The 11,630-nt window shown below is 35.8% G+C and overlaps 1 protein-coding gene across 1 annotated transcript in view; it reads right to left on the reverse strand.

The window, feature by feature from the left end:
* Nucleotides 1–11,244, reverse strand: part of ELP4 (elongator acetyltransferase complex subunit 4) — a 154,819-nt gene extending 143,575 nt beyond the window's left edge. Inside the window, exons 1-3 of the mRNA XM_009334580.1 lie at nt 11,205–11,244; nt 10,959–10,994; nt 9,138–9,173 (exon numbers count right to left, since the gene is read on the reverse strand). Coding sequence (XP_009332855.1) covers nt 9,138–9,173; nt 10,959–10,994; nt 11,205–11,244 — 112 coding nt within the window. The remainder of the gene's footprint in view (nt 1–9,137; nt 9,174–10,958; nt 10,995–11,204) is intronic.
* Nucleotides 11,245–11,630: the final 386 nt, after the last annotated feature.

Here is an 11,630-nt window from a genome sequence, read left to right on the forward strand (position 1 = left end):
ACTGCGTCCAGCTCTGGAGCCCTCAGCACAAGAAAGAGACGGACCTGTTGAAGCGGGTCCAGAGGAGGGCCACAAAAATGATCAGGGGGATGGAACACCTCTCCTATGAAGAAAGGCTGAGAGAGTTGGGGTTGTTCAGCCTGGAGAGGAGAAGGCTCCAGGGAGACCTTACTGCAGCCTTTCAATACTTAAAGGGCGCTTATAAAAAAGATGGCGGCAAACTCTTTAGCAGGGCCTGTGGTGACAGGACAAGGGGGAATGGCTTTAAACTAAAGGGGGGGTAGATATAGGCTAGCTATAAGGAAGAAATTTTTTACACTGAGGGTAGTGAAACACTGGCCCAGGTGGCCCAGAGAGGTGGTGGATGCCCCATCCCTGGAAACATTCCAGGTCAGGTTGGACGGGGCTCTGAGCAACCTGATCTAGCTGAAGATGTCCCTGCCCACGGCAGGGGGGTTGGACTAGATGACCTTTAAAGGCCCTTCCAACCCAAACTATTCTATGATTCTATGATCTCATTTAGTCCAAGTGTTTTATGGTTTGTGTATGTGCCTGCAACTATACAGAGAGTCTTTCTGGATCATCATTTTTGATATTAATTATTCCTTAGACAGTAAACATGCTCAAGTGCCAAACGTAACAAGGAAACTCCATAAAGCATGGATAAATATAAGAAATCATACTGTGTGTTGATGATTATTTAACTAAACTAAGAGGAAATAAGGCTGTAGTAAAGAAGAATTTTTACTCAAATTTTATTCGAAATGCTGAAATGTTAGAACAAACTATAGAAGTGAAGCAATGGGGAACAGGGATAGAAACCCTCTTACTGACCTATCCAAGATTACAATTCATTTTGTTGAGTGATAGACTTATTCGTAATATAACAGGACTAAAGAGGTTCTTACACTGCCATACCCTTCCAAAACATATTTGGCAAAACAATAAGGAATTTTCAATTTAGCAAATTAAAAATATTTACATTCAGTGTAAGGACACATCATTTTAGCATTAGCCTTTCCTTTAGTCTTCTTACATTGATTTTCATAACACTAAAGTTACAGTAAAAATAGGAAATGAACTATTGGAGAGTGATCTAAATATAAAACACCTCATAGTCTGCTACAGTACTCTAAGGATTAAATGTGTCTCAGAAAGCCTTTACAAACAGTGTATCTTGAATTGTTAAAGTCAATGCATCTGTAAGAATCCCTCAGTTCTTCAATTTGTCACATAGAGGATGGCTTTTTATTGATTCATTTCTAGGTCACTAAACTTTTGTGGTACTCAAAAGATCTAAAGTGCACCCATATGGGGCTTTTCTGATAGCATCCATTGTACCCTGGCTTCAATAGTAACGTGACTATTCAAAACCATAGGAGTACAGCTTTCTTCTTGTAAATAAACAAACAAATCATTTAGCAGAGGTATTTCAGTAGCTCACTGATTACTTTCATAGATAAATTGAATGAAATACTTTGAAGTATATTTGCTTTCTGATAATGCTTCGACTTACTATTTTGATGGCTAGGATAAATTCTCAACTGTTACCTTTATTTTTCCAAATTACACCCACATCCAAAAGAACTACCTCCATTCTATATGTGTAAGAACTAACACTTAAGTGCATTTTAGTCAGCCAAGATACTTAAGACAAGCCTGGCCCAAATCTTTATTCTTAGCCTCCATGCTAAAGAGCTGTCTCGTCAGCAGCCTTCATTGTGAACTTTAGCTAATAAGGCACATAAACAAATAAGACTCTCGCAGCTGCAGACTCTTTTCTGGGTCCAGTCACTGCAAGTCACACAACAGTCCACAGCTTTCTGATTCTTTTTGAACAAAGAGTGTTCTACAGCTAAGTAGCAGGTGAGTAACTACTGAAGCGTAAAACTATACAAGGAAAAGAGATTATTTACTTAGAAGTTATGCATATTGTCTCCAGGACAAAACCTCTTCTGATCCTACAGATAAGGACATAAATAAAATAGTTTATTGTGATCATTATCCATTGGTCTCTTTCTACAACAGCATGCTTTCATGGCTGAAATAGTCATGGAGAAAAAGGAGTACTGTCAGTTTCAGTGCAATGAATTCCAACGTATAACCATGTTGAAAACTAAGGATAAAGACCAATTCCTATTTATGGCTCTTTTCCCCCCTAGACTGTATAGGCTACTGAACACATAAGAGACATTCTCAACACCTTTGTGCATGGACTGTCTGTAGCTACTACTCAGAGAAATCAGTGGGTCATGGAATTAGATACAAAATTTTAAGGCACTGGAGTAGCTAGAGCACACGAGAGAACGAGCAGGTATGAGTGAGGCACTGTAAATATATAATTTATATAAAAATAAAGAACAAAAATCTCACCTAATTATGGAAATTGGTATGTAAACATGTGGCCTTAAGAAAAAATCTCTAGCTATAAACGCTCCCGCTGCACAGAGGTATTCTTGTTCCAAGGGAGGGATGGAGGATAAACACTACAATTCGAAAAGGAGCAAAAAGTCAGGAAGAAAATCCACCATAAGGTAACAGATATGTATAGATTAAATTTATAATAGCTGACTTCTAAACATCAGTATACTAAACGGCACGAAGGTCTTTGAAAAACTCCAGAGATAATTTGTAGTATAATTGCTTAAAATGATAATTATAAGAGGAAAAAATAAGACTGCAACAATGTAATTTATAGATAGCTTGTTTTTTTTCCCCTGTACAAAGTCTAGACAGGTTGCCCTAAAGCTGCCAAAAGCCTGTCATAGTCTATCAGTATTGATCATTTTTTCACCAGATAGTTCTACAGTATGGTACTGTGACCTAAGGTGTGTCTTTCCGTAGCTATGAAACATCTCTCTGAATTGCTGCAGGTTATAAGATGTGATTATTTTAATAATCTGAAATTCCATTTAAAAGATACTTTACTAATGTCCACATTTACTAAGCTTGAGGGGATATACTCTGTGTCACTTGCATTTAATTAGCACATGCCAAAATGGAGTTGTCAAACATATAAGCTACAATATTTGGCATTTGGCCATACTTCAGGAAGGTGAATTCTGGTAACTTGTATTTTGTAGAATTATATTTAGCAAATCACTGTTTTGTACCTCTCCGGAGATTATCTTTTTCAACTTTATAAAGATGATAAATTCAATTATATTGACAATTGAAGAGAGCTCTTACCAGTCAGGTTAAATTGCATGTCTAGCAAAAATAATAGTAGCTAATTAAAGTAGCTGAAACTGCTTCAAGGCTTAGAATATACAAGTATAGACCTGCTTTTAACCAGACAACTTTAACTTTTAATAATTGACCTCAGCTACCAACAAAAACCCTCCTACCGATAATCTTTAAAACATTTAGCTGTCAATGACCTTGTCAAATCTAGAGCATCTTAAAGGTATGTAAGAATAGGTTCTTATAGGGTACCCAGGACAGACCTATTTGAGTGCACTGTAACTCACTATACAGAATGTGTTATATAAACAAGGCTTATATTTAAAAAACAAAATAACATCCTTCTGGAAACTCTTCCTGAGGCTGGCAAAACAGACATACAACAGGTTGGAATACATCAGAGAGGGGAGGGGGAAAAGGACTGTGCTTAATCAACAGCTGTACTACTTGTTTGTTTTGAAAGGGGAGATTCTTCTAGAAAGCTAATCTTCTGGAGCAGTTTAAGATGAAACAACAAACAAGTGGCCTCACATTCATATGGAACAAACTGTTTTGATAGTGTTCAAATTTCATTTCACGTAGAGTCAGAATGCTTGTTTTACCACTTCTTATAAACCCAGTACAGTAAGACCTTTTGAAATTAAAGTACTAGTTAAAATCCAAAACATTCTTGCTATACCAACAAAACCCAGGAAGTTTCAAATTCCTCTAGTAGCTAGGATCTTGCATGAGACTACCATGTGCCTCAACTCTCTAATTCTCATATAAATAACACACTGTCAAAAGAATACATTATAGAATTAAGTTCAACTGAAAATCATGATGCTCTTTATTACGAATTAAATTTTTAAAAATTGTGCACTTATATTTCAAACAATATTTTACAGTCTTATCAAGTAACCTGTGCCATTACTACATCTCCAGAACACAATAGTTAAAATAAATATTTTAATACCCTGAAATCTACTATTATTTGGTTAAATTAACCAAGATAATGTGTCAAATAATGAAGATGAGCATTTAATTTGCAAAGGGAGCTAAGCTAACAGTAATGCAATTTATTCTTGCCTTAGAGAATGTTGAAGGAAGGGGGAAGAATTTAACCTTTTTATAACACTTGGAGTACAACGCAGAAAGATCTTCCTAGGAGGTTTATCACTGACAGCTTCAATCCTGTATAAAATTAAGCTTGCCTAGACTAATCTCATGACAGATTTTTTTTATATACTGACAGGATATTCTAACAATGCAGTTACAATTCTTCCTGCACCAACTTTAAAAATTAGTCTAAACATTTTTAGACTAATGAGTCATGAATAAATATAGTTCTTACTTTAAGACTTTTTGTATGTAATTGTATGTTTCAAAATAATATATGGTAACTTTTATTCAGGAAAAAAATTAGCTTTCAAATCTAAAACAGCTTCACAGAAACATGAAGGAGAATCTCTAAGTTTAATATCAGATCACAAATAAACAACCAATGTGACGGATAAGTAAATTAAACCCCACCACTGAGTATTGCCAGCTATGCACTCAAGAGGAGGGGAAAAAAAATCCAGGTAAAAATCCTATAATTTTCAAATCATTGAGTCTTGTCATCTCTTTCATTAGAACACAAAGCTCACTGCCATTGTACTCACTTCATCTGGTGCCATTAAGGTCAGGTCAAATGGATAGCTAACCCTATGCTCAACGGTGGCCAAAAGCAGATATTTAGGAAGAGGTAGTAAGAACTGAACAAGTAAATGTGATGCTTCACCCAAGCACTTGCTCAGACTCCCACCATTTGTAGCTCATGGACTTCCATAGCCGAACTTAGTATCCACTAACCTAGAAATGCAAATGGCTTTCTCTTCCATCAAGCTGCCCAGTTTCCCTCTGAGACCATGATTTTTTTTTACATCCACAACACCCTATAGTGAAGTATTCCACCACTTAATTGCATACCATCTGAAGAACAACTTTCTTTTGTTTAATGACAATTTTCCAGCTAGTAGGTTCTTTCGATGCCACCCAGTTCATCTACTGGAAGGGGCAGTGAATACTGTAATGGGAAGACAAAACAAAACTCATCTAGTTTCATAATCTCTGATCTGTGTAAAATATGACAGGTTCTAACATTTTTTTCTTCTTCCTTTGTCCATAGCAAGATTGCAGCTCTTCTCAAACTGAGTGAGAAAAGCAAGATCTTCATTGAAAGCAGTAAGAGATAAAACTTCTATAATTTTTCCTGAATGCACAGAAATTTGGGTGAAATTTCATGAGAAAATTAAGCTTAACTGGCACTTTCTGCCTTGAAAAAGGCCATCTACTTTCTCTCCTAGTCCTCACTGTGCAGTCCTTCTTTCCCTTGTGCTGGCTCTGGTACTCATCTTGCATGTTAGTGAGCTGATTCAGGTCACTGAACAGACAGAAAAGTCTCCACTCTTTAACTGGGTGAGTTTTCTGTCAACTTGGAGACCTGAGAGTTGAAAAGCACTAGCACCAGCTCAAGGAACAACAAGATTGCACAGCCAAGAATGGGGAGAAGGATTTGGACAACTTCTTTCAGCAATAGTGAACGGCTGTATCAATTCATTTTTCTCAAAAAATCTGAACTTAAATGGTAGCCATTACACAGATAGTGGCCTACATGGAATTAGGTAATGTCAGTTATTTTTTCTGGTAGGCAACTATTCAAGTTACTTAATCTGCACCACAACATACACTAATTTATACACTTCACAGAAAAATCAATATTTTCTAAGATTCAGTGAGACAGCAACACCTGTCTCTAATGATGGATAAAATGTAGAAATAAAAACTAGCGTTAAAGTAACAACAAGCCATAATAAGAGCAATTACCTTGCTCACTGCCAAACAGAAAATGCTGTTCAGCCTCTAGTGCAGGTTCACATAAGCCCTATACCAACAAAAGATAACATGAAGTAATCCCAATAGTGGCTAAAACAGATTTCAAGTAAGTTCTCCCCAAATCTCACTGTTAGGTTCTTTAGTGTTAAGACTAATTCAAAATGTTACAACAATTCAAAATATTTTAACCAAAATTCTAGATACAAATGCAGACCAGTCTCCCAAGTGACAGCTGTCATTCCACAGTGAAAGTAAACATAGATAAAATGTTGGGACCACACTGTTTTCATCCCTTTCAGAAAATGACTGAAAATTACTGATTAAATCTTTCTTAAGGCTGAAAAGCCACACTCTGAACAGCTGCTAGCCTACTGGTGCCTATCAGTAGAGACATGATGTTTTTGTCTTTGCATAAATTTCATGCCAATGAATTCTAAACAATATTACTAGAAATACTTTCAAGTGATCAGGAGACTAAACTTCTTGGAAGTAAAAAGCCTACTTCAGAACATCAAGAAAGATATAATGGGAAGGATGCAATGGTAATCTCTTAAGTTGTGGAGCTAGTTTGCGTTATAAACACCAAGAATGCATAGTAGAAATGAACACAGAGTATGGTTCCTAGCTTTGATTACGAGAATGCCATTTGAAATAGTGTCAGAAGCATTACTAAAGTGAAGATAAATGGCATGTCCTGCTTATCCTCTATCCACAAGTTCATTCTCTTACACAGAAAGTTTATTCAACATACCAGCTGCTACTTATATCCTTCTTTTCTTCTGAACTATAGTTCAGCGACTCCTCCAACAGCATTCAAAAATAAAAACTGTATTTGTATTTTCTAATCTTCCAGTTCCTTCTTTCCTTCACTGTCCTCTACCAGTTCTCATAAATACTAATGGTCCTAACACTTCATCAGCAACCTCTTAAAATATTCTGCAGGCACCATCTATTTGAAACCACCCAAATCACCCAGGCATACATTAGTCTGCTTTTTCCCTAGGCAAAGCTGAAATCTAGTCACTGTTCTCAATTATGATAGTCATGAGATTTCAGTGCTCCTTCTGGGTGAAGATTAATACAAAAATTTTTACAATTTTCCCCTTTCTCAATATCAACTATGACTAGCTTTTCCACTTTGTCAAGTAACCAACCAGTCCTTCTCTTGGACTTCTTATAACTATTGAGGTACTTAAGAAAAATCTGTATTACTCTGGATAATTCTTGCTAGTTGTATCTTACTCTGTACCTGAGTTTTTCAGATTTTGTCTCTACAGTCCCATTTTACAATTTTGCACTGATCCTCAACAACCTGTGAGGCATTCAAAAGCTCAGGATTTAGCCAAAATGGTGCCTTACTACACTTTCAATCTTCTGCAGTGAGAAACTGGCATTTTTATCTGTAATAACATCTTTTTTACTTTTATCTTCCAGATTTTACCTACCAATTTCAAATCTATTGACATTTGTCTCCCTGTAATCCACTGTTTTAACTTAAAATAATAAATTCATTTTTAAGGCTTTAATGCAGGATTTTTGGCACTTAATATGTAGGCACCCAGACATTGCTTGTCGTATCTCAAATAGCTTTGCAATGTGATACATGTTTTTATCACTCCCACAAATAAGGAAACTGAGGTACTTTACCTCTTATTCAGTGGGAGAAAACAATCACACAACTTTCTAGACTCCAACAGTTCAGAGAAATTGCAGTGACTGGAAAGCTAAAAGCTAGATCTGTTGTCCCTAGGTTCCTAGTTCTCTGTTCCAGCAACTTGGTATTTAAATTGTTATACTGTTTTAAGATGTGAACACAGATTACAGATGCAGATGTTTTCCACATAACTACAGGTGTTTCTCTAATAACCTTTCTTTTTTTTCCTGTAATATCAGTTCTTTTTGCTAGGAAAGTAACAAGCTTGAAAGATTCTCATAAAAAAACATTAATCTGATAAACATTTAAAATAGGAAAAAAATCACATTTCTATCACTGTTCAGCCCTTACATCACTTTGAAGTAGTTTTGTATCCTTAGAACGCCAAGATTAATGAACTGATGTGACATATCAGATGGTATCTCCTTCAATTTCTTTTCTGTAACGACGATCATCTTTACTTATATGCTGAAACTGTGAGCACTTACAAGACTAACTTGTAAGAAGTTTGTCTTCCCTCACAATTGTGTTTTTGGTGGCTATGCTTAAACTGAGGGGGCTGGGAAATGTTTCTTGGCTCTAAGGTCCAGTGTGTACCCTGGGGATATGAAGACAAGATGTTATGTGTACAATAGTCCTTTTCCCCTTTGCTACACTTTCGAAAGGAAAGCTGGGCATCTTGGCTGCAATGGAGACATGGTACAGTCTACAAAGACAGTTTCAATGTAGTCTGCAAAGGGAATTCTGTTGTAACCTATTTAATCATCTCAGTGTGCCTCATCCACATCCTGACAGAAGGCAGGCTTCCATCAGCTTTCTCTTAGTTGATTCTGGCAACCAAAAGATTAAAAGATTCTGTATTTCACATCTTCCTCAGAAAGCCAAATTTAAAAAAAAAAAAAAATAGTCTGCAAAGGGAATTCTGTTGTAACCTATTTAATCATCTCAGTGTGCCTCATCCACATCCTGACAGAAGGCAGGCTTCCATCAGCTTTCTCTTAGTTGATTCTGGCAACCAAAAGATTAAAAGATTCTGTATTTCACATCTTCCTCAGAAAGCCAAATTTAAAAAAAAAAAAAAATCTTTGTGATGATAAACAGTCTGAATCTTACAGGAAATCAAGTTGTTTAGATGATCTTCAGTAATTTGAATATTTTCCTAAAAAGTCCTGAAATTTGCTAAATGTCCTGCTTTCAAACAGAATTCCGCAGTATTCTTCTTGGGGGCTCAAACCTGTCTAGAAGTAAGGTTTTGATCACCTCCAGTAATTCATGAAATAGACAATAGTCCACTCTGAAGGCTATCCAAAGTGAAGGGGCCTGAGAGTTATACTTAAAGTCTGAGTTTAAAAAACAATGAAAAGACAGGTTATTTGATAAATACATTACAACGAGCAAAACTTATCAGGATATGGCTTTAAGTATCTATATATTCTATACTAACCAATAAGAAGAAGGGTTCCAACAGCTACGCCTCCACCTGGAAACAAAACAAAATGAAGAATAAAGTAAGACTACATTTTAATACTATGTTAGAGAACAATTAAGTTTTCTTAGTTTATAAGTCAAAGAGAGGTGATAACGGGGAATTTAAAAATATAAAAGTGAACAACATTTTAATTACCTTTGCAATACTTCCTACAATTCTCTATTATGAAATAATTATACATTACATGTAATTATATATTACACATTACAATTACTTTCACAATATACTGTACTATCATCATTGTGGTAAAAAGATCCTGCAGAGCTCTACGCAACTACGCTCAAGTACTACAATAATGATGTATGGTCTGAGCCAGTGAATTTTTACTTGGATGACTCAAGCGAGTAAACATTCTTCAAACTAAATCTGTATTAATCACTACCAAGTGATATTCCTTTGTACCAAGAACCATGTATGTAAAGTGACCTACGAAGAGGCTAGCAAATTCCCACCCAGGTCAACCAGGCAAAATCCTGCCTCCGCTGGTTTTTATCTTAGTACTGAAAACAGACACGACAATAAGGCAGGTAAGATTTCACCCAATGAAACCTGGACTGACAGATCATAAACATCATAACACACACCTGAAAAAATATACTATTAAAGTCTTTCATAGTATGTCTTGAACATAAAAACAACTCTGAATGCAGCTGATTGAAATATTTGTTCAAAAATAAAAATACATTTTGACGGATTTATACATGGCCACTATTACTTTTCTTTTTGCTTAAACAATTACAATCAATGCTTATGTTCCAGTCACAGATGACTGAATGAATAATAAACAGAATAGAATACTCCCAATATGTTTTGATACACAGATTCTTATCCCATTGATCTCACTGTTCAGCCCTTACATCACTTTGAAGTAGTTTTGTATCCTTAGAACGCCAAGATTAATGAACTGATGTGACATATCAGATGGTATCTCCTTCAATTTCTTTTCTGTAACGACGATCATCTTTACTTATATGCTGAAACTGTGAGCACTTACAAGACTAACTTGTAAGAAGTTAGTCTTCCCTCACAATTGTGTTTTTGGTGGCTATGCTTAAACTGAGGGGGCTGGGAAATGTTTCTTGGCTCTAAGGTCCAGTGTGTACCCTGGGGATATGAAGACAAGATGTTATGTGTACAATAGTCCTTTTCCCCTTTGCTACACTTTCGAAAGGAAAGCTGGGCATCTTGGCTGCAATGGAGACATGGTACAGTCTACAAAGACAGTTTCAATGTAGTCTGCAAAGGGAATTCTGTTGTAACCTATTTAATCATCTCAGTGTGCCTCATCCACATCCTGACAGAAGGCAGGCTTCCATCAGCTTTCTCTTAGTTGATTCTGGCAACCAAAAGATTAAAAGATTCATTCTGTATTTCAAATCTTCCTCAGAAAGCCAAATTAAAAAAAAAAAAAAAATCTTTGTGATGATAAACAGTCTGAATCTTACAGGAAATCAAGTTGTTTAGATGATCTTCAGTAATTTGAATATTTTCCTAAAAAGTCCTGAAATTTGCTAAATGTCCTGCTTTCAAACAGAATTCCGCAGTATTCTTCTTGGGGGCTCAAACCTGTCTAGAAGTAAGGTTTTGATCACCTCCAGTAATTCATGAAATAGACAATAGTCCACTCTGAAGGCTATCCAAAGTGAAGGGGCCTGAGAGTTATACTTAAAGTCTGAGTTTAAAAAACAATGAAAAGACAGGTTATTTGATAAATACATTACAACGAGCAAAACTTATCAGGATATGGCTTTAAGTATCTATATATTCTATACTAACCAATAAGAAGAAGGGTTCCAACAGCTACGCCTCCACCTGGAAACAAAACAAAATGAAGAATAAAGTAAGACTACATTTTAATACTATGTTAGAGAACAATTAAGTTTTCTTAGTTTATAAGTCAAAGAGAGGTGATAACGGGGAATTTAAAAATATAAAAGTGAACAACATTTTAATTACCTTTGCAATACTTCCTACAATTCTCTATTATGAAATAATTATACATTACATGTAATTATATATTACACATTACAATTACTTTCACAATATACTGTACTATCATCATTGTGGTAAAAAGATCCTGCAGAGCTCTACGCAACTACGCTCAAGTACTACAATAATGATGTATGGTCTGAGCCAGTGAATTTTTACTTGGATGACTCAAGCGAGTAAACATTCTTCAAACTAAATCTGTATTAATCACTACCAAGTGATATTCCTTTGTACCAAGAACCATGTATGTAAAGTGACCTACGAAGAGGCTAGCAAATTCCCACCCAGGTCAACCAGGCAAAATCCTGCCTCCGCTGGTTTTTATCTTAGTACTGAAAACAGACACGACAATAAGGCAGGTAAGATTTCACCCAATGAAACCTGGACTGACAGATCATAAACATCATAACACACACCTGAAAAAATATACTATTAAAGTCTTTCATAGTATGTCTTGAA

The sequence above is a fragment of the Pygoscelis adeliae genome, unplaced genomic scaffold (genome assembly GCF_000699105.1).
Source record: "Pygoscelis adeliae isolate BGI_AS28 unplaced genomic scaffold, ASM69910v1 Scaffold171, whole genome shotgun sequence".
In the NCBI taxonomy this organism is placed as follows: Eukaryota; Metazoa; Chordata; class Aves; order Sphenisciformes; family Spheniscidae; genus Pygoscelis; species Pygoscelis adeliae.